Source organism: Balaenoptera acutorostrata, chromosome 10 (assembly GCF_949987535.1).
Source record: "Balaenoptera acutorostrata chromosome 10, mBalAcu1.1, whole genome shotgun sequence".
Classification (NCBI taxonomy): Eukaryota; Metazoa; Chordata; class Mammalia; order Artiodactyla; family Balaenopteridae; genus Balaenoptera; species Balaenoptera acutorostrata.
This window is the reverse complement of record NC_080073.1, coordinates 73,864,256-73,887,984: the sequence shown is the minus strand read 5'-3', so window position 1 is coordinate 73,887,984 and position 23,729 is coordinate 73,864,256. Positions and strand designations below refer to the sequence as shown.

At 38.8% G+C, this 23,729-nt stretch overlaps 1 protein-coding gene across 3 annotated transcripts in view; it reads left to right on the top strand.

Moving 5' to 3' along the window:
* The window catches only part of MED20 (mediator complex subunit 20), a 74,119-nt gene that overhangs the window by 21,533 nt on the left and 28,857 nt on the right, over nt 1–23,729 (top strand). For 2 of the 3 annotated variants that reach the window (XM_057555159.1, XM_057555158.1), the window contains exon 5: nt 22,827–22,900. The exons of the other annotated variant lie outside the window; for it this stretch is intronic. In XM_057555159.1, coding sequence (XP_057411142.1) covers nt 22,827–22,856 — 30 coding nt within the window. In that variant the 3' untranslated portion in view covers nt 22,857–22,900. The remainder of the gene's footprint in view (nt 1–22,826; nt 22,901–23,729) is intronic. 3 annotated transcript variants of the gene reach the window in all.

The window sequence follows — 23,729 nt, the reverse complement described above, 5'->3', positions numbered from 1 at the left end:
TTCATGGATTCTAGATTCTGTTGAGAGGTGTTCAGGGTGACTAGATTGATTTAGCAGTTTAACAGGGTTTTTAAAAATTACTATTTTTCCTGCTAAGTTTCAAGAGGATTAGTCTGAAATGTTAACTTTCAAGCTGAAGAGTAACTTTGGTATGAGGCATCTGTTTCTGTGAGATATGTGCACGTGTTCCCTTCGTTTCTAGATGTGTCTGGCATTGCTGGTAGGTTGTACTCTGTGTGTGGTATTGCCATATTTATTTATTTATAAATACTTAAATATTTATTTATTTATTTATTTTGGCTGCACCGGGTCTTCGTTGCAGCATGCAGACTCTTAGTTGTGGCATGCAGGCTTCTTAGTTGTGGCATGCATGTGGGATCTAGTTCCCCAACCAGGGATTGAACCCGGGCCCTCTGCACTGAGAGCACGGAGTCTTACCCACTGGACCACCAGGGAAGTCCCGCCATTTTTATAATGTAATTGTTTTGTATCTGATATCTTTACATAAATTATTTTAGACTTATTTGATAATGATGAAGAAGAAAGTATAAACTATAAGCTAAACAAAGGGAAAGTCCGTTTGGGTCTTATCTGTTGTTTCTGTATGCTGCCATAGTGTGTTAAATCACCACTTCTCGTTGTGAGTGGTTATTTCTAAGTTGATATTTCTTTTTTTTTAAAAAAATATTTATTTATTTATTCATGTATTTATTTATTTTGTTGGGCTGGGTCTTTAGTTGCGGCAGGTGGGCTCCTTAGTTGCGGCTCATGGGCTCTTTAGTTGCAGTGTGCATGTGGGATCTAGTTCCCTGACCAGGGATTGAACCCAGGTCCCCTGCATTGGGAGCGCGGAGTTTTTGTTTTTGTTTTTTTATAAATTTATTTATTTTATTTATTTACTTTTGGCTGCGTTGGGTGTTCGTTGCTGCACGCGGGCTTTCTCTAGATGCAGTGAGTGGGGGCTACTCTTCGTTGCGGTGCGTGGGCTTCTTATTGCGGTGGCTTCTCTTGTTGCGGAGCACGGGCTCTAGGCATGCGGGCTTCAGTAGTTGTGGCACGCGGTCTCTAGAGTGCTGGCTCAGTAGCTGTGGCACACGGGCTCAGTTGCTCCGCAGCATGTGGGATCTTTCCTGACCAGGGCTCGAACCCGTGTCCCCTGCATTGGCAGGCGGATTCTTAACCACTGCGCCACCAGGGAAGCCCCGGGAGCGCGGAGTCTTAACCACTGCACCACCAGGGAAGTCCCTCAGCTGATATTTCTAAAACTGAAAATGGATAAACTTTTAGTACAAATAATACTATTTATCAATAAGGAATCCAGTGATAAATTTAAGCTTTATCTTCATTTGTTCATCAAGTAGAATTCTACTCAATTTACTTTATTTTGGCTACAATATTATTTGCTAAGCCGAAAACTTTTTTTTTGACTGCACTGGGTCCTGGTTGCTGACCGTGGGCTTTCCCAAGTTGTGGCAAGCGGGGCCTACTCTTTGTTGTGGTGCGCGGGCTTCTCATTGCAGTGGCTTCTCTTGTTGCAGAGCATGGGCTCTAGGCGCATGGGCTTCAGTAGTTGCAGCACACAGGCTCAGTAGTTGCGGCACGCGGGCCCTAGGGCTCGTAGACTTCAGTAGTTGTGGCAAGCAGGCTCAGTAGTTGTGACTCCCGGGCTCTAGAGCACAGGCTCAGTAGTTGTGGCGCACGGGCTTAATTGCTCTGCGGCATGTGGGATCTTCCAGGGCCAGGGATTGAACCTGTGTCCCCTGCATTGGCAGGCAGATTCTCAACCACTGTGCCACCAGAGAAGTCCCTAAGCCAAAAACTTTTAAGTTTATATATTCAACAAGTAGGTTGTACATAATTAAATGTTTTTCTGGTTAATTGTAGATTCTTTGGATGGGAAGAGACCTTGAAAGGACTTCTAGTTTATCCTTCAACTTCAGTCAATATCCCACTTAAATCTTTCCAGGTAGATAAAAATGTATCCTATTTGTGTAAATCTTCAGAGGTAATGTGGCAACCTTTGTAGGTACTGTTTTCCAGCATTTAATTATTTTCTCTATAAGGACAGTGTCTTCTGTCTAAGCAGAACACAATACAATATTTGTGTTTGTTCTCTCTTGCCCCATTCTTGATTTTTGAGTAAAAATACCTGCTTACTATAGTATTAAGAAGACCCCATTTCTTTGTAAGCTCAGTAATAGTAGCTACCCATGTATAGTGCTTTTGTGCCAGACACTGTTATAAGCTGTTTGCAGATTGTAACTCACTTACTCCTTACAGCAATCCAATGAGGTCAGCACTATTACTGTTCCCATTTTACATGTGTTGAAATACAGGCTCCTTGAGATTAAATGACTTGCCCGAGGTTATATTCAGACCTTTCTACAGCTACTTGTTTGATAGTTGATAATCTTGTAATACGGATACTGCTGTTTTTTTGTCAAGTAGTAACTAAATGATACATTTAATCTTTCTTTTTAGTTTATAAAGTAGAATAAGGTGGGGATGGGATTTGAACCTTGGCATTTTGTGGGCAGTCTGCTTCTGTATTACCTCTGCTTGACTGTTGTGAAATGATCCCCCACCATGCTCTTCTCCACATTATTTTAACCCCAAACAGTTTTGTTTGCCAATCCTTAAATTAGCTCTATGGTTCTGTTATTAACTGTTTCTCAGTTCCTTCCTAGATGGGAACCTGGGACAGATACCAATAAGGGCCATATTTCATGCAAAGATTACATCACGGTTCTTACATGCTCGTATTTTTTTTGTTGCAAAATTGTATTTATAAAACAAAACAACCCCAAATCAATAAAATGCCTAATTGCATCACAGATTAATGAATTACCTTTTTAGCTAGAAAAAGGCCCTGGACTTTTCCTCAGTGGGCAACAGTCTCTCATCTGCAAACCTGTATGATATATAACAAGTCCATACAGGTTTGCAGATGAGAGATTATTGCCCATTGAGGAAAAAATGGAACTCAGATTTCAGTGTGGCTGTCCATAAGCAAAATCTGTTCAGACTCTTGCTGATTTTTTCTATCTTCTCTTTATGTGTGCCTATGCAAGCAACATACTAAATACTATTTATTCGTGCTTTAATTTGCTTAGATAATTGGTTCACTTTTTTTTTTAAGACTTTAATATTTTTAGAGCAGTTTTAGGTTCACAGTAAAATTGAAGGGAGGATACAGAGATTTCCCTGCCCCAACACATGCATAGCCTCCCCCCATTATCAACATCCCTCATCGAAGTGGTTCATTTGTTACAATTGACCTACTCTTTTTTTTAAATTTATTTATTTAATTTATTTTTGGCTGCATTGGGTCGTCGTTGCTGCGCGTGAGCTTTCTCTAGTTGCGGAGAGTGGGGGCTACTCTTCGTTGCGGTGCGCGGGCTTGTCACTACGGTGGCTTCTCTTGTTGCGGAGCACAGGCTCTAGGTGCGCGGGCTTCAGTAGTTGTGGCACGCGGGCTCAGTAGTTGTGGCACATGGGCTTAGTTGCTCCACATGTGGGATCTTCCCGGACCAGGGCTTGAACCCGTGTCCCCTGCATTGGCAGGTGGGTTCTTAACCACTGTGCCACCAAGGAAGCCCCGACCCACTCATTTTTAAAAATAACTAATAATTAGTGTTTTCTAAGTGCCCAGCATGAGCTAAGTAGGTAAATTGTTTGAAACTCAAAACAACCCTAGGAGAAAGCTTTTTTGTTACTACTCAATTTTTTTCTGACTTTGGATTTTTTTACAATGTTTCAAACCTTATAGAAAAGTTGCAAAAATGATACAAGGAACTTCTATATACCCTTATTCAGATTCACGAATTGTTTTTTATTTTGCCCCATTTGCTTTATCATTTTCTCTCATGTGCGTATATTTAAACAAGTAAATTTGAAAAAAAAAAAGGATATCCAGGCCTTACTTTTAAAAAGAAAAGGGAAGAATGTTTTGAGTATATCAGCAAGTTGGTATGTGTTTGATTTTAGTCAAGCATGTGAAGCAAAGGAATCTCAAGGTTGGATTTGAAGTGGATTTTGTCGTTCTATGCTTTGTTGTCTTCACTGTATTTTGAAAAACATCCCTCATTAGCAAAAACTGTCGTGGTCTGCCCTTTTGTAGGGGACCTCCTTAGCGCCTGGCGTGATGTGGTCACACACAGTGGGTCCTCAGTGTATGCTAGCTCTTGATGATGTACGGGTGATTATTACGTGAAAACAGGAGCCACGGCGCTGTTCAACACCGTGACTGAGACATATGTAGGTAAAATACATATTTTACCTAAAGATCCTTATGTTGCTTCAAGGAACTAGAAGAGATCTAAGTGTAAAATAGACTGCCTGAGGAATATTGATTGCAATTAATACAAGTAGGTTTGCCTTATGGTAAGGAGAGGAATATAAATATCTTAACATTCTGTTACCTCCCCCCAGAATTAACAGAAATTTGCGGAGTCTTTTCAGTTGTCGTGATGTAAGGAGATTTCACTGACCCCCATTCCCATTGCCCCTCCAGCTCATCCTCGGTTTTTATTAAAATGGTGGCCTGTCTGTTTGATAAAGGCATGACCTGCAGAATGAGGCCTGTCTGATTTCAGTGAAAGGATTATTAACTGGATTCCGACAAATGTAAAATACAGCAGTTGAAGCCACCTCCCCTCCTCCGTTAGGTGATAATCAAAGCTATGAAATATCGCTCTGTATTAAAGCTGATTGTAATAATGAAAAACACTTTGCTCTCATAAGGATGAGAAAATTACAAATTATTTGGAAAGCATTCTTTCCAGTCCTGTGTTATTGTTCCTGAGACATGGGCAGTTTTTAAAGACTATAATACTGTTCCTTTGCCATTTACATGTTAATAGAAGTCTGAAAAGTAAGACACTCTCCTGAAATTTTCAGGGTTGTTTTTATTATGTGTCAAGTTGTAAACAGCATTCTGTGACAGGTATTTTCTCTCTTTTCTTCTATTGAGCTAATTAGTAATTTACACTCTAGTAACATCTCTTTCAGCCTCGCTGTGTGAAAATGCCTGCTACTCTGTGCCTTCTATGCAGCCTGGGCTGGCAAATGATCAGGGGCAGATGTTGGTTAGCATATCAGAAGGATCAGGGATAAAATTTATTTTTGTGTTGTATTTTTATAAACATACAGGCTTTTGTATCTGCCCTTCCCCTGCCACACCGTCCCCCGCTCCCTCCCCCATTCAAACAGAAATGTTATGACCTCCTATAATCCAGAGCTACTGCCCTTGATTCAACTTTGGATTGTTTTCTATTCTGTCTCCCACCCTCACCCCCACCCCCACCCCAACGTTGTGGGATTTAGGGGGGATTAGCAGGGCAGTCTGGCATAGTTTAGAGCCCAGGAAGCTGGTCTTCACTGCTCTCTCCCATCGACAGAATACAGAGCTTTTTTGTCATTGTCTTTAGAAACCAGCAGTGCTTCTCTTGCTGGGCAAGTTATGTGAGGGGTGGGAGGGCAGCACTATTGCTAGTGAGTTAGGAAGGTGCTTTTATATGACAGTTGATTCTCTCCAAAGGAAAGATAGGCCCTACTTTTCCGTCAGCTTTTTCAAAATGCAGCCGTGAGTGACCAAAAGACAATTTACAGCTTGCCTTTAGCACTTTGTCACACTGGTGTTCTGCTCTCTCCTGCCCCCACTCTGTCTCTGTCTTTCAGTCTCTGACATGGAAAAGATGATGTGTAGTATCTGTCATGTATTCACTCAGATAGGCCATGTGGGCATGTTAATGTAGCACGAGCTTTTGACTTTGAAATAAAGTCTTAAGTATCAGTTTGTTCTGTGAAGAATATAAATTTAAATTGAGAAAGGAAGGGCAGAGAGGGGTTTACTGATTTATCAGTTCTGAGCCAAAACCTTTCTAGAATGCTAGATAATTTGTGGTGCTTATTTTTTCAGTTATGGATACTAATTTTTCGGGATAATAAGGTCAAAATCCCTGTTAGAGCTAATTAGAGTCTCCCTGACAAAAATTGTTACCTGGAGGTGGCCACAAAGAAAATCAGGTGAGAAAATGTGTGAATAGCTCAGTTCAACCATCGTTGCTAATAGCATTATAATCATAGACACCTAGCCTTTGACAGTGAATCAGCGTTCATGAACAGAGGGCATCTCGTTTATGTTAGCATTCACTGAGTATGTGGGGCTCTGTTAGTGTTTTGTTTTCATAATCCAGAATGTAGAATGTTTCTATGGTTGGCCATTGCTAACATTTACTTGTTTTACTCTCCTTTTTCTATGTTCTAATATAACCACCTATATCAGTTGTCTTAATTATATTGGATGTTCATGGTTAGATATTGATGACACTCTTGTGCTTTAACATCCAAAAGAGGTCAAAGGTCAGCTTAATAAACAACATATGAAAAAGTAAAATATCAAAGTGGCCTGATCACACAGGGGTGTTGTGAGAAAGTAAAAATAAGAAAGTGAATGTATCACTAGGAAGTTGAATATACTCTTTTAAAAGAAACATTTCTAAAATATATGGCATAATGTGAAGAACTGATAGCAATGAATTTCAAGTGAAAGGTAAGTATTGTGCTTTAGTGAAGAGATCAAACTCATTTGTGGTGGCGTCATTGTCCATTCCATGCTAAAATCCCAAATCGGTTAAATATTACCAGTTTCCCTAGTTATACTGTTAATGTGCTTCTTGAATTATTTTTTTTCTCCATAGGCCGTTCAGCTTAGCTTACAGCTAATAATAAGTTCCAAACCTATTTAAGCTATAAATCCTAATTCTACTCATTTAAATAAACATAACATAAAGCATAAGTACCACTTTTTTACCTATTAGATGAAGAGATTAAACAAGTTGATGATAGCTAGTAGTGATGAGGATGTGGGGAAATTGGAATTCTCACATACTACTGATGGGAACGTAAGTTCCCTTGAAGGTAAATTTGCAATGTCTGTTGGAATTTTAAATGTGCGTACCCTGTGACCCAGAGATTCCACTTCTAGAAATTTGTCCTATAGATATATTTATACATGTGCATGAAAAATATGAGTACAAAGTTTTTCTTTATAGCATTGTTTGTTCCTGCAAAAAAATGATGTCTGTCAGTTAGGGACTGGTTAAGTAATGTATGGTGGTCCATACAACGGAATACCACTAAGCTAATAAGGAATGCAATGAATCTTTATTTGCTGATGTAGAAAGATGTCCATTGTTAACTTTTTTTTTTTTAAGTCACGTTATAGGACAATAAGTATAGAATATTCCTATTTTTGTAAAATGTTAAGGAGTGCTGTTGAGGTGTTCCCTTTTTTGGGGGTATGTATTCACTTTTTACTCTATATACTTCTATAGTGGTCACTTTTAATAAGCACGTGAAGAAGGGGTTAAGTGGGAACATCTTCATGAAGGAAACTTCCGTGGTAGTAAGGGAGGAGAAAGAAGCTGGCTAGAGAAGAGAACTGCTCCTTTCATATGAGAAAGGATATATGAGATACATCAGTCAAGTTTTTAAGTAAGAAATGAGGACTGGAATGGCAAGAAGAGGGGATATAGTGGAAGTTGAGAACATTTGGTGGAGATTTTAAAGACAGTGATAAAGAGCTTGCATTTGATTTGAAAAATGATCTATAAAATGGAGATGATAATAATACCTAGTCCACTGGGTTGTTGTGAAGACTGAAGTAAATAATGCATATAAAATATTTAGAACATTGACACATAGTAAGTGCTCAATGTTAGCTATTATTATTGAATGAAAATACATTATCTTTTGTAAGCCAGAATAAATTAATGCGTTGTCTTTTATTGTGTGCGGTGATGATTCTGCTAACCCCACTGACAGACATGTAGTTTGGGTTTTTTTCCAGTAGTATTGATGGTTGGCCTAACCATTCCTAGTCTTCAGCTTTGATCCTCCCACCTACTAACACTTAGTATCAAAATCTGAAAACTGAAATCTGAATACATTTTAGAGCTTTAGACATATGATGTCCTACCAGTTGCTACTGGGTTTGTTTACCAATATTCTCATGTATACTAGCGAACATTTGGGGCTTATAAAAAGAGGGGAACAGGTAATTTGGGGGGAAAACATCATTTTCTGTGCCCATGGGATATGGAATAGATATGTCACTTTGCACCGAATGTGTTAATCAGTTTTTGTTAGTAGTGCAATGTAATGAGCATATTAGCTACAGCACCTTCATTGGCAGTCTGCTTGTGAAATCTTTTAGAAAACAGAAATCTGGCGAGAAGTATTCCTGAGCAGTGGAAATATCTTTGGGGGGAAAATAAAGTAGAAGAAAATTTTCTACCAAAAAGAAATTGTTTCACTACTGCGAACCATGAGAAAAGTTGTTTTACCTGTGGGCTAAGATGTGACGACATAATTTTTTACGGCTTTAAAGTGAGTTCTTTTCGTATTTCGATTTTTCATTTAAGTTTGTTATTTAAAGAACTTCAAGGTATATTTACATTTGATGAAAAATATTGATAAAACTATTTTAAGAATGGTGACTTTCTCATTTTATAGTATATATTCTAATGTAAATTATTTTCCCCTTCCACTTTCAGTTAAAACGTATCTTAAAACATGTCTTTTTGTTGTTTTTTAAAAAATCTTCAGCTGAAATAACAAAAGTTTATATTTAAGCACAGCACTTGGCACTTAAGAGGTGTTCAATAAGTTTTTATTGAATAAATTAATGTATGCATGAATGAAAAATATTCTGAATTTGGACTTTATACTCTGTGATTTGGGCACAGCCTAGCATTGCTGTATAAAGGCCTTCTGTTCAGCTCCCGTTTTCATGCCCATTTTCCTCTCCCACCCCACAAGCACCCTCTCAAATGTGTTTGACATATGTCCTTGATTCTATATGCATCTTTATAAGATACTTAGTGATTTGTGTGTGTGTGTGTGTGTGTGTGTGTCTTTAATTCTGAAATTGCTCATTATACCACGCTGGCGTAAAATTTGGCTATAGAATTCTCCCTGTAAAAATGCTGTAGGTCTTACTCTAGTTTTTACTTTTTTGGTCAGCACTGTTTTAAGATCTGTGTGTGCATATTGGGATGTACTTTTAGCTAATTGCTCCTAACTTCAGCATGGTATTCCGTGGTGTGTATCATTCCCATAGTGATGGATGCCTAGGCTACCGCAAACAATGCTACCAATAAACAGTCTTGTCCATGTCCATTATGGACACGTTTGAGAATTTCTTTGGGATACAGACTCAGGAGTGGCATTGTGGCATAAGTATTGTCAGGCTGCTGAATGGTTGTATCCCTTTACACCCCACAGGCGTTGCATTCCCAACCTCCCCAATACGTGGTATTGTTCACATTTCTAATTTTGGCCATTTAATAATGTCTCATTTTAATTTGTATTTTCTAATTACTAGTAAGTTTGAGCATTTCTTCATATTCTAGTTAGCAATTTCCTTTCTGTGAAATAAGCATGAAAGATTGAACGTAGTATTTTATTAATTTTTTTCAAGCTGGAGGAACTTTTGGTTATGCATTGTATTTTGTAAGCTATTAATATATTTTCTCAAACTTTAAAAAGGGAAGAATATCATCCTTATGCAGAATCTTAAAGTATTGTTTTTCTTCCTGATCCCAAGAGATGATGAAACAAACTTTTTTCTAAGTATTCAACTTAAAAGCTATAAAGTATGCTACAGTTAAAGCATCTTGCTAATCTATTCTCAGTGTCTTCATGTATGCTAAACATTGAGAGCAAGTGTTTTTGCCAGAGTAGATTTGGTGGGAAAGTGCTTCATTGTGTTAGTTTAAAAAAGAAAATCTCCCCTGGTCAAAAATCAGTAGACAATTATCAAAAAAATCAGATCCAGCTTCTTCTCCCTGTTTACAGTCTCCCTAGATGTCAGGAAACTGAGTAAATAGCAGGCAGCACCTTCTCTAACTTGCCTTTCCATGAAGAGCCCAGCACTTGATCGAGGAGAACTGTCTTAGGACTCATTGAATATAAGCAGATCATATCAAAAATGATGAACAGATACCATATTATACTCTTCATTTTTCTATGAAAGTGCAATAGAAAATATGGATGTTTTGGTTTTTAAAGTGTTTGTGGATAGAGAAAGGCATATTTCCTAATTGAGATGCCACTTCTCAGGGTCTTCCAGAAAGTTGGGCAGCAGTTTCAGATTTGCATGTGAATCTCACTCCTGTTCATTTCAGGTCTCAAGAAAGGAGAAGTGACTGATTTAAAATGCCCTTTCCTTGTTCAAACAGGTTCGCAGTATTTGTACTTTCCTTTCCTGAGGAAGCAATGCAGTTTTTAAGTGTTTTCATTTCTGACCAAGATGTGATACAATCAAATCGTTATGTTGACTTTGGTTTAGCATCTGCCTGGCTGAGTGGAAAAGGAATTTTAATTTGTGACATGATTGATGTAGCCATAAACCATGAACTTTTCCCAATAATACCATAATATGTTAAAACAAATTACTCCTTTTTCTCTTTTTGCTGGTTTTGTGGTTATGTCTTTTGAGTAAGTTTCTATCAGCAAAACATTTTTTCCTGCTCTTAATTTTTTTCAAACTAAGCCACACTGTATGCTAAGATGAGAGTTTTCCAAGTGCTTTGATTTTGCTCTGCCTTGAAAATTACTGTTCTTCTTTCATTATTATTATTATTTTTTTAGAACATAGTTTTTTTTTTTTTTTTAATAAATTTATTTATTTATTTATGGCTGTGTTGGGTCTTCGTTTCTGTGCGAGGGCTTTCTCCAGTTGCGGAGAGTGGGGGCCACTCTTCATCGTGGTGCGCGGGCCTCTCACTGTCGCAGCCTCTCCCGTTGTGGAGCACAGGCTCCAGACACGCAGGCTCAGTAGCTGTGGCTCACGGGCTTAGTTGCTCCGTGGCATGTGGGATCTTCCCAGACCAGGGCTCGAACCTGTGTGCCCTGCATTGGCAGGCAGATTCTTAACCACTGCGCCACCAGGGAAGCCCTTCTTTCATTATTTTTTTCCTCAGAAATCTTGCTTGGAAAATTATATTTTTAGATGTGATTTTAAAATGTTCTTTTTAACCTTTTCAAGAATCTTTTAAAATTTAATATTTATCAATGCTAAGTCTGAATATAGCATAAAAAGTGTACTACCTGCTTTTCTCCTCCCCAACATTCTGCCTCTCCAGAGACCTCCATTTTCTACTCCAGCAGTTCTTTTGGTATTTAATGCCATTTTCTCTAAACAGTAGGTTAAGCTGCTGTTTTTAAAAATCTGTATAGGGTTTTCTCTAGACCTGAACAGCTCTCATCCTGGGATCTACCTTCCTGAATAGCCTAGGTATTTTCTTCACCTCCCTGTGTTGGAACTCCCTGTTTCCTGGACCCCATATCTTCCCCCTTCATTGTTTATATTTTAATTAAGCAATTCCTCCAGAAGGTTTCTAGGAAAAGGGTACATGGGATGTAAATCTGCATGTATGAAAATGTCTTCATTTTCTCTCATAGCTGATTTATAGTTTACCTGGCTCTAGAATTCTAGATTGGAGAATATTTTCTGTGAGTTTAAGAGGCATTGCTGTATTGATTTCTAGCTTCTATTATTGCTGTGAGAAGGCTGGTGGTGTTCTGATTCTTGATTTTTTTTCCCCCTCCTTGGTTGGTTTTAGGATCTGATCTTTGTCCCTGATGTTCTAAAATTTTATGATAATCTGCCTCACTTGTTTTATCTGTTGTGCTGGGCACACTGAGAGCCTTTTCAGTTTGGAAACATAGATTTTTTTTCAGTTCTGGGAGATTTCCTTGCATTCTTTTTTCTTTTTCTTTTTTTTTTGGCTGCGTCGGGTCTTAGTTGCAGCATGAGGGATCTTTTCCTTGTGGCATGGGCTCTTCGTTGCAGCGCGCGGGCTTCTCTCTAGTTGTGGCATGTGGGTTTTCTCTCTCTAGTTGTGGCACACGGGCTCCAGGGCACATGGGCTCTGTAGTTTGCGGCACGCGGCCTCTCTCGTTGAGGCGCGCCAGCTCAGTAGTTGTGGCACGCGGGCTTAGTTGCCCCAACCAGGGCTCGAACCCGTGTCCCCTGCATTGCAAGGTGAATTCTTTACCACTTGACCACCAGGCAAGTCCCTTGAATTCTTAAATTATAACCAACCTCCCCCTTCTCCCCCTTGCCCCCCATTTTCCTATTCTTTCTCTCTGGAACACTTATTTGTGTTTGGAACTTGTGGACTGATGAGTCCTTTAATTTTACCATCTTTTCTATTTCTCATGTTTTTGGTCTCTGTTCTACTTTCTGGGATGTGTCTTGAACTTCATCTTCAGACTCTTCTAATTAGTTTTATATTTTCTTTATCATTTTTAATTTTCAAGAGGTTTTTCTCTGAATGCTGCTTTTTATTGTTTTCTATTTTTGTTTCATGGATGGAATAACTCTTCTCTGTTTATATTAGTTACAATTTTTAAAAATTTTCTGCAGCCTCCAGTATCATCTCTGTTTTCCTTAAAGTACCTTTACTTGATCGCTTGTTTTGGTCTTTCTTTTAGGGTATTTCCTTAAATGTATGGCCTTGGCCATCTTACTCATATTCCAGACTGAGCTACTGAAAAACTGAAAGCTGAATTTGCCTGAGTGGGGGCTTCTAAAAGTTAAATGGTGGTCTTCATTATAAGGTGATTAGCCAGGAACCCAATTTTGTGTGTGTTGGGGGTGGGGGGTCACCTCCAGCAGTCAGTATTTGTAGGTGTTTTTCTATTCTCTTAGCCAGGTTTTCCCCAGAGAGAATGCTCCAACCATCGGCTTACACACCTGCCTTCAGCATTTGGGGAGCTGAATGGGGAAAGAGCTGGGGATATCTACCTTTCAGGATCTCAGCCTTCCTTGAATCCCCATCTTTTTAGACTGGTCGGCCTGCCCCTAGTTGTGCCTAAGTCCAGAGTCTCTTTAGTTTCCAGAGAGTAAATTCCCTTCCTGTGACCAGTGGCTGCTTGGAGTCAGGGTGGGAACCTTGGGGTAGAACTTTCACCCTGTGCTCCTTTATTCAGCCCTGCCTGCTGTTTCCACTTTCAGATCATTCTGAGCTTTTCTGGTGTTTCCCAGCACAATTCAGTTTGCTCTGAGCTTCCCCTTAACATGCTCTTAGTTTTTGCTTTCTTTATTGTGCTAAATCAAATAGCTAATCAATCTGCTTTTCAGCTTCCAAAAACTTTGTTGTAGTTGTTTCCTTTCCTAGTCTTTGTCCTTATGAATTTTATGTTTTTAATGCCATTTTAATGGAGTTAGGGAGAGAGCAGAGGTATGTGAAGGTGTTCAATGCATCATTTTTCATTGAAGATCCAAATTTATTTCTTTGATGCCCTGTTTCAACACTACTTAATAGGAAGATGGTTTATAGCGGTTGAAAAATTTTGCTACAGTAACAGAATTGTACAAGATATAAATTCATTTGGTCTTTGCTACCCTTTTGGGTTAATGCCTAGCCTATAGCTTGCTATAAGAAAATGACATCTAAACGACTTCGGGAAGTTTGCAGATAGTATAATAGAAATTAGGTCATTAAGTAACTTAAATATTCCTTTTTCAGATGTGGAAACTGAGACCCAGAGAGCAGAGGTGGCTTACCTATGGTCACTTATCTGTCTAGAACTAGAACTGAGTCTCTTCCCCAGTGTTCTTTTCCTTGCCAATGTGGTTCTGTCTTCTCTTATTAAAGTAGCTGGAAATAGGAGCCCTTTATCATGGCTTATGTCACCCAAATGTCCTGTTAATTTAGTGTCGGCTTTAGGTTGCAGTCATGGAATTTTTTTTTTTTAATGTTCTTCTTCCTGTTAAAGATTGGGGTCTGGTTTTATTGGGGTGAACTTTAAAACTCAAGAAAATTTGTGTCTTACCCTTTTAAAGATGTTTCTGTTTTGAAGAATTTATATTGAGCATTTAAAAGGTTTCTTTTTTCTTCCTACTATTCCCTTTTCAGTGGCCTCCAAAAGTTCTTTGTCAGGGAGGGCAGAAACTCTTTCCTGAATGTAATTATAGCAGATAAAATTATTTAGAACAAATTAGTATGCCTGTTAAAATGTTTTAAAAATGTGGAAAAAGGAAACATGTTGTAAAAATGTCAAGTTTCTTTGGAGAAATCCTAGAATGCTTTCTCTATCAATTTTTCAAAACTCAGTTCTCAATTCTCCTCTTCCAGGACCCCTTCCTGCATTTTACCCCATGACATAAATCTTTTGTCTTATTTCCCTTTCCCTCCTATATTTTGTACTTTGTACCATTTGCCCCAGAACACTACCGAATTTGTTGTATGTTGACTAGGATTCTTTGGTGATTTTCATTTATATGTAAAATTCTTGCGGGCAGAAACCCTGCTTTATACTTTTGAATAGATTCACTTCTACACATATTTATGGAGTGCCTTCTTTGAAGCATTGGGTTCCTCTGTAGGTCCCAGCATCTTTGGGGTACATGTTAGGACACTGACAGGTGCTGATGGTTGGGAAAACTCACCTTTTCTCCAGTCACTATTAGGAGACGATTGAAAGAATGAGCTTTGCCCCTTCCTTTGTGTCACGTTGGTGACTAGTAATAACAGCTGGGAGCAGAGCAGGAAAAGCCTGTTGTTTGGAAGCTAAGGAGTCTAATGTTTCCTTAACTGGAAAGTGAACATGTTGGAATAGAAGCCCTCTGAGCTTCCTTACACTCTCCAGATTTCATGATCATAAAGAGGTGCTCCTAGTGAATCAATGACACCCTTTAAAACAACTGACCCAGGGGCTTCCCTGGTGGCGCAGTGGTTGAGAATCTGCCTGCCAATGCAGGGGACACGGGTTCGAGCCCTGATCTGGGAGGATCCCACATGCCGCGGAGCAACTGGGCCCGTGAGCCACAATTACTGAGCCTGCGCGTCTGGAGCCTGTGCTCCGCAACAAGAGAGGCCGCGATAGTGAGAGGCCTGCGCACCGTGATGAAGAGTGGCCCCCACTTGCCACAACTAGAAGAAGGCCCTCGCACAGAAACGAAGACCCAACACAGCCATAAAAAAAAAAAAAAAAAAAAAAAAAAACAACTGACCCACAGAGAAAAATGTCTCTTAGGATTGAGTGGAATCCAATGGAAATCTTTCCTTGACTGAGCTAAGCTGTTGCATACATAATCTGAAGTACCTGGAACACTTAGAATGATTAAGCATTGTTTTCTTGTTGTTGTTGTTTTCCTCTCATCCTCTTCTAAGGTTAAATAATGCTTTCTCATTATTATTCTTCGGAAATGTATTAACTTTTACTTTTTCCAATTTTTTAAAATTGTGAAATATGACATACGTGAAATACATTTTAAAACATATGTACATTTTAAAGACTAGTAAAACAAAAGCTGGAGTAACATCCTACAAGTGTAAAAGTTCCCTATGTGATCCTCCCTCATGTCCCATCCCAGGTTAACCACTGTCCTGACTATTATCAAGGAAGTTAGGAATTTGCTTCTCTTTATTATGTTTTAAATTTCTAAACTTGAAAAATAGCCCAGTAATGAAAGGCCTTCAGTCTTTTTACATGTATATATATATATTTTTTTTAATTTATTTATTTTATTTATTTTTATTTTTGGCTTCATTGGGTCTTCGTTGCTGCGCGCGGGCTTTCTCTAGTTGCGGCAAGCGAGCTTCTCATTGTGGTGGTTTCTCTTGTTGCAGAACACGGGCTCTAGGTTCGCGGGCTCAGTAGTTGTGGCTCACGGGCTCTAGAGCGCAGGCTCAGTAGTTGTGGCACACGGGCTTAGTTGCTCCACGGCATGTGGGATCTTCCCAGACCAGGGCTCGAACCCATGTCCCCTGCATTGGCAGGCAGATTCTTAACCACTGAGCCACCAGGGAAGCCCGTATATTTTATGTTTTACACAACGTAATACTAGAAAAATAATAGGTAATATTTATTGATCACTTACCTCATGCCACTGAGTTTTCTGAACTCTGGACACATTGTAACTCCCTAATAATTGCATGAGATAGGTGAGGAAACTGAGTCATGGAGCTAGGAATTTGATCCCACTGGGATTCTAATCCAGCCAATCTGAGTCCTAAACCTGCTCTCTTAACTACACCTAATTAGGGTATTGTCTTATAATTTGATGCAATTTTATATTTTTAATATCTTCATCTGTTTTGTATCTTTGAATACTCTAACCAGATCACAAGCTAGAACAATACAGAGTTGGAAAGCTCTGCAGGCGTTAGATCTTGACCAAATATCTTCTCATTGCTTGACACAGATATACAGTCCATCAAGTTATCTAAATCTTATTATATGTTTAGTATTGTCCATTTCAGAGCACTCCTAAAATGTTTATTTTATAAATGTTATTTTTTATGGGAATTTTCAGGGAAAACCAACAATATCACTTATATCTGTAGTGTAGTGGATAGTGATATTTCACTTAGAGTTAAACTTTTAAAAGAAGAGCTTTGATTATAGGAAGCATTTTCTAATGCAATATTTCAAAATTCTTTTAAAAAATAGTTTTATGTTTGTAAGACACAAGTAATTTTTGGCACTTGTTTAGATATGGTCACCAAGAGATAACTTCTTTATACAACAGTTACTGACTCTATTTAGTGAATTAATGTTTCCTTTACAGTGTTTTCTCTAAAAACAGCTAGCTGTAGTGACAAGTCTTTATGTTTCAATTTTAAAATTAGATACTGTTTCTGTAGAAGGAGTACAGATTTACAGCTCAGTAGCTCCTGAACAAGGCATATAAATTGCCTTAGAATATTGCTATCTGCCAGCTAAGTTTTACCATGGCACAAAACTTTACTTAAATAAACCTCATGTTGTTTGCCGCTGGTGTGGAGTTACTGGCAACTTAAAGCAATTCTTGGGCCTAGGCGCTGCTGTTTTCTTGCTGTGTGATATTGGACTAGTCATCTAATCACCATTTGAGTATCCATTCTTCATCTGTAAAATGCCGCTGATGTCTACCTCATTGTGAGAATTAACTGAGCAAATATATATGAAAACCCCTCACACAGCATGGTATCTAGTAAAAGTATTATAAATGTTTGTAAGTGTTCTCTTCCCATTATAAATTGCTGCTCTGTGCTGACAAAATTGTTGTATGGTATTTATAAAATGTGCTTGGTAATGACCAAATTAATGCTTTAAAAATGGCTTGAATGAATGCTGGCAGACTGAACTCTACCAATTAGTAATATTTATCATATGTGGAGATTATAAAAAACAGGATTATATTTAAGCACAGTGATGAAATAGCAACTCCAGCACATGCTATATGGAAGGTCATTTTTGTGGCTGACACTGCTGCTCTACAAACTAAATGGGATTTGGTCTTGCTTTTGTTTGTATATATTTATCTTGGATAAGTGAGAATGCAAGCATATTATGCTATTGCTTTTAGGTCATTTTATTTTTTGGTGAGAAGGAATTCCCAATCTGGCTAAGGTTGTATTTTCTTTATTCCTTATTAAATAGTTAATTAAGACCAGAATGTTATTTGAAACATAATAAAGAGAAGCAAATTTCTAACTTTCTTGATAATAGTCAGGACAGTGGTTAACCTGGGGTGGGACATGAGGGAGGATCACATAGGGAACTTTTACGCTTGTAAAACACAGCTTCATAAGCCCATGGACCAAGACTTCCCTGGTGGCACAGTAGATAAGACTCTGCGCTCCTAATGCAGGGGGCCTGGGTTCGATCCCTGGTCAGGGAACTAGATCCCACATGCATGTCGCAACTAAGAGTTCACATGCCACAGCTAAGGAGCCAGCGAGCTGCAACTAAGGAGCCTGCCTGCTACACCTAAGGAGTCGGTGAACCACAACTAAGGAGCCCACGTGCTGCAACTAGGGAGCTGATGAGCTGCAACTAGGGAGCTGGCAAGCAGCAACTAAGGAGCCCACCTGCCGCAACTAAGGAGCCGGTGAGCTGCAACTAAGGAGCCCTGGAGCCGCAACTAAGGAGCCCACATGCTGCAACTAAGGAGCTGGTGAGCAGCAACTAAGGAGCCTGTCTGCCACAACTAAGACCCGGCGCAACCAAATAAATAAATAAATATTTAAAAAATAAAATAAACCCATGAACCACATTTCTGTCTAATGGTGAAAAAGCATTTTAATAAATAGCTTATAAGATTCATTTGGCAAGTGAACTTAGAATTTACCACCTAGATTATTCTGAACCAAGGTCAAAGTGTATAAATGCAATCCTAGCACACTTTGTGTTTCACAGAAAATCATAAATCTGTCTGTTTTGCAGTTTCTGTTCAGAGGTCCTGAATTTGAACTTAAAACATTATTCAGAGCCGTTAATGGGTAAAACCCATGGCAAACTAATAACTTAGATCTTAGAACAGTAAAGTCAGCAGATCTTAAGCCCTTGTTCGTGCTGTCCATACTGCACAATGTTTTATGTTTCTTTTTGCTTTATTCCTTACCCTGGTGATATGTACACAATTTTAGAATTTTAAATTTGAGTGGGACTGGAGATCACATAGCTCTTCAGTGGCAGAGTGTGGACTGAGACCCAGACTTCCTGCTACCTAATCTCACTCTCTCTCTTCCCACCAGTCTATGCTGGGCTTCCTAACTTAGCGGCCAAGAGAGATTTAATTGTGTTCTTCTTAAAATTCGATATGAGATCTCTTTATTTAGCTGTGGATGCATGTAAACTTTTTCTTTATTTAGTTGTGTGAGTTTCCTCTGCCTTTGTATCTTCCAAGCCTATTGGCCCGTTTTTACTTTAATTAGATATGACTGATTGTTTTTGATTTAAAAAATTATTTATGACATTATGACTTAAAAATATGTCATTTCATAGACTTTCTGCCCAATTACCGAGAAAGCATCTAACTCAGGTTCTGAGCCACTGGTTCTTTGGCAGAGACAATGAGAATATGTTTTCACTCCAAAACAATCAGTATTAGCTGTAGCTTCCTGGATTATCACACCTGCTTTGTCTACTCTCAGGGTTGTCTTGAGGCATCTGAGAGATATGTGGGGAAGCACTTTGAAAAGCATACAGTGCCATAACAATATGTTGCATGCATGCATTCATGCACGAGTCTTCTGATTAATTGTATACTTGAGACCTTTTGTCATAAGACATTTTGTTACATGAGCTCATAAATTGGAATATGAGCAAAGATGTGACTGGGTCAAGGGAAACACTTAAATCCAGCAAGGACTTGCTGATAGGAAAATTAAGGAGTGAATGGGTGGTGGGAAATAAGCCTACAGTGTTAGTGCCTTAGAATGGAAATGGAAATAACAGATGGACTTGAAAACTTTTTCTTTGTTTAATATCCAGTGTTTTCATTCTTTCATCAATATTTATTGAGCGCCTAGTGAGCACTAGGCACTTTTTTAGACATCACTGTTGTTCACAGTTAGTAAGATAAGATGCTACTGCTGTCCTCCAGGAGCTTATGGGAAGGCAGTTACAGACAAGATACAACATAGGATAATAAATGTTTATATTTTGGAATGTGCCACATGGCTGACCTTGCTGAAAAAGGTACAATCTTGGTTAATTTCTTTTTTTTTTTGCCGTGCAGCATGCGGGATCTTAATTCCCTGACCAGGGATCGAACCTGTGCCCGCTGCAGAGAAGTGCAGAGCCTTAACCACTGGGCCACCAGGGATGTCCCTTGGTTAAATTTTTATCTGATTTAAATTTATTAATATTCTCTTGTTCAACTTTTTAAACTTTTAAAACTATGAAATTTGTAATATATTAAAATATTTTGAGGTATATGATATAAATCTATATTTTAACTATATATAAAATATATATATTTTAGATAACCTTAATTACCTAAAATATGGATCTTTTCTACTTGGTAAGTCATCTGAACATTCGCTACCTGACTACATTAATATTAGAGATCTCTTAAAGAAAGGGCATTGCTGCTGTCACCTTGATGTTAGTCGCTGATGCTAGATTTTCTTTTTTTGGGGGGTAGGGGCTGAGTTGGGTCTTTGTTGCTGCTTGCAGGCTTTCTCTAGTTGCGGCGAGCGGGGGCTACTTTTTGTTGCGGTGCTCAGGCTTCTCATTGCGGTGGCTTCTCTTGTTGTGGAGCACAGGCTCTAGGCATGTGGGTTCAGTAGTTGCAGCAGGCGGGCCCTAGAGCGTGCAGGCTACAGTATTTGTGGCACATGGGCTCAGTAGTTGCAGCGTACCGGCTTAGTTGCTCTGCGGCATGTGGGATCTTCCCGGGCCAGGGCTCGAACCCGTGTCCCCTGCATTGGCAGGCAGATTCTTAACCACTGTGCCACCAGGGAAGTCCCAATGCTAGTATTTCTTAAGAGCAGAAACCTGCCACTTATTAGCTGTCAAACTTATTTGTACCTCTGTTTCAGTGTCTGTGAAATGGGAATAAAGATAATACCTACCTCATAGTTATTGTGAGAATTGAATGAGTTAATATATGTTAGAGTGCTTAGATGAGTGTCTGGCGCACATTAAAGGCTATATAAGTGTTAGCAGCCATCATCATCATCATTATTGTTATTTGGCAGAATAAAAGTAAGTTGAGTAAAGTTTTCAGGAATGGATTTTCTCCTCAATCCCTGAAAATTACTCTAAACTAAAGGTAGAAAGATAAAGGAAGGAAACTAAACATTTTTTAGTCATCAGCTATGTGCCAGGCAGCATGCTAGCATTTTACCTGCATTTTCATTTAATCCTTACACCAGTGCTCTGAAGTAGATGAGAAAACAGGCTCAGAGAAGTTAAATTACTTGCGAAAGGTCTGGTACGGCCACCGTGATGATAACTGGTCTCTGTTACTCTACATCCTGTACTCTTGCATTGCACATGCCACAAAGCCTGAGAGTTCAACAAGTTTCACTCATGATAGGTACACTTGGAATGTGCTTGTTAGGGACTTTATTTCTAATGACGGTTTAAAGGGATGTCATCCACATTTTTAGTTCCTACTGCAGTGATTTGTTTTATATATCTGAATTTCCATCTCCCCCATTCAAAAGTATATTACAGTAGTATAAATAATATAAGTGGGACCTAGATGGAAAATATTTGAATGTGTGTAGTCTTATTAAGTTTGCAGAATTAAGCTGACCTATTATAATTTCCCAGTTTTCAAGATCACCATCATAATTATCGAAGTCATTACTCCTCAAATTAATAGCTATTTCATAGGGCTTTTAAGCCTAACCTCTGTGTGGTTAACGTATTCTAGGTGCTCAGTATAGAACTGATTATTTTGGTCAGCTTTTGGAGAACATCCAGAATTAATTCAAATAACTTGGATTTAAAAGTAATTAAGTTAACTTTTAACGGTTTGGTGTTCTCATATTGAAAGTAAGGCTGTTTGGATAGGAAAGAGGGAAATTTTATGGGGAATTCCCTGGCAGTCCAGTGGTTAGGACTCTGTGCTTTCACTGCCGAGGGTGCAGGTTCAATCCCTGGTTGGGAATTAAGATCCCACAGCCACGTGGCACGCCCCCCCTCCCCCCCCAAAAAAAAAGGTAAAGAAGGAAATTTTATGGATGTAAAACACCCATCCATACAATGTCAGCTTAGCTTCCTGGATGAGGTTGCCTCAAACCCCCAACCTAGAATGTGGAAGTTGTAAGCTCTTCTCTTCCTGAAAATATTTGTGCATTTCCTGGGTTTTATCATCTTGCAATTGCTTCTGCCTCCTAGGCCCCTATTTTTCTTGCCTTGTGCCTCTGATGTGCACCATGGTGCCCTCAGATGTGATACTTGGCTCCTTCTCTGATTCTCAGAAAGGCCCTATTCATAGAGGGCATTTGTATTTTTAGTACACCTAACTGAAGAAAGGAGGCAAAATAGAGGTGGGTGAGCCCTATATTGCATTAATGCAACTTCTATTAAGGCATCCCTGTTCTGAAAATGTTCCAGACTTCCCTTGACTGGAGAACTTCACCCCCACGTAACCCCAGCTTTGCTCCACTATACTAACTATTCTTTTCTCCTCTTCCTTTCCCTCTCCTCATCATCCTTCTCTCTTTCAGAAATAAAATAACAAGTTCTTCCCCTTGTCTAGTGTGAAGCAATTTCCCTTTCTTGACAGTCATTCTGGGATCTTGACAGGCATTCTGCAGGGAACCGTCCACCCTAAGGGGACTGAACATGAGTGGTGGGGGACCCTATTGAGGGAACATATTTTCACAAAGAAGGCTTCTTCTAAGAGGAATTCTTGTGTTAGTTATTAGGATAGCAAAATAGAGAATTTTTCATCTTGTTACATGGTGGCAGACAGTGTATTAATCTCAAGCTTATTGAGTCCTGCCTTCTCAATAAAGTGTCAGAAACCTAAAAATTGATTATGCATGTAATTTGTCCAAATTCTACATTCTAGATAACTTTGACTAATACAGTGTCCTTGCGTATAGAATGCATGCTGCTTACCTAAAAGTCATGAACCCATCTAACACAAAGATGTCACCTCCTGGCATCTTTCATTATTACATATTTCACTTATACAAAAAGAATTTTGGCTTTTGAAACACGATTATTTTTGTTGGTGTGAATTTGTTTTGGTTTTTCTGACAGTTTCAAGTTATATGCAAAGACAGTGTATAATCTTTAAAACCTAAAACAAATGCAGAAGTGCATTTCTCAGGAAGTAAACCTTTCGTACTTCCATCAGCCTCTTCATAAATGACTGTCTGGTTGCTCTTAGCTGAAAAAAAGATCACAGCTATTTTTTTTTACTCTTTTACCTCAATTTTGAGGACTTGTGGGGATTTCACTAAATGGCATTGTAATACACTGATCCTGTTTTTGAATTTATAAATAAAATTCATGTAATTGCTTTTCTCTTACTATATATCAGCCCAACCTTACAGAATTTTTTTCCCCTGTAGGTAATAGAGAAGAGGAAACCTAACCAATGACTGTGGAATAATATGGAAGAAGATGGAAAAAACTTGTTTAATGAGTAAGAAATAAAACTATAATAAAAAGTTATTCATGAAAACTATTCACATTAGTATTATGTATGACCAGTCTGTAATAGGTGGCCAAGGTTGGTATACTATTAGAGTGAGTGATCAGTGATCCGTCACTATCTTTGTTTTATTGCCATTCTGAGCTTTCACCACCTTTCTTACCCTTGTGAATTTCTGAATGCTATGAATTGCTTAAGCTAAGAGGGGACACAGCTATATTTGAAGAAAAAGATGGGACCTGGAGACCAGCACCCATACTGAAACAAGTCTAGGGTAGGTCTTGAAGCTAACTGGTGGTTGGATAGAGACTATGTCTGTCATGACCTCTCAAGAGTGTTAGCAACCCCTTCTCGCTCTCCAGATATTTCCAGCTGCTGTGATGTTAGGCTCACCCTGGGGATCCTGTTCATTTAGCCAAGTGCAGATTGTGTGTCAGGTGATAATCAAATAGAATTCCACAGAAAATCCAATAAAAGGTGTAACTAAATTTATGAGATATACAAATTTTAAATTACATAAGTCCATACATGCTTATTGTCAATAATTCAAACATTATAGATAACCAAAACCTATCTGAAACTTAGCCCCCCCTCCCAGATAATATAAGTGTATGATATGTCTTCTTCTTTGCCTACTGGTTAAAAACTTGGGCTTAGGAGCCAGACTGTTTTTGACTAGGCATTAGTTTTTCTTTTTTTAATAAATTTATTTATTGATTGATTTTTGGCTGCATTGGGTCTTCGTTGCTGTGCGCGTGGGCTTTCTCTAGTTGCAGCGAGTGGGGGCTACTCTTTGTTGCAGTGCACGGGCTTCTCATTG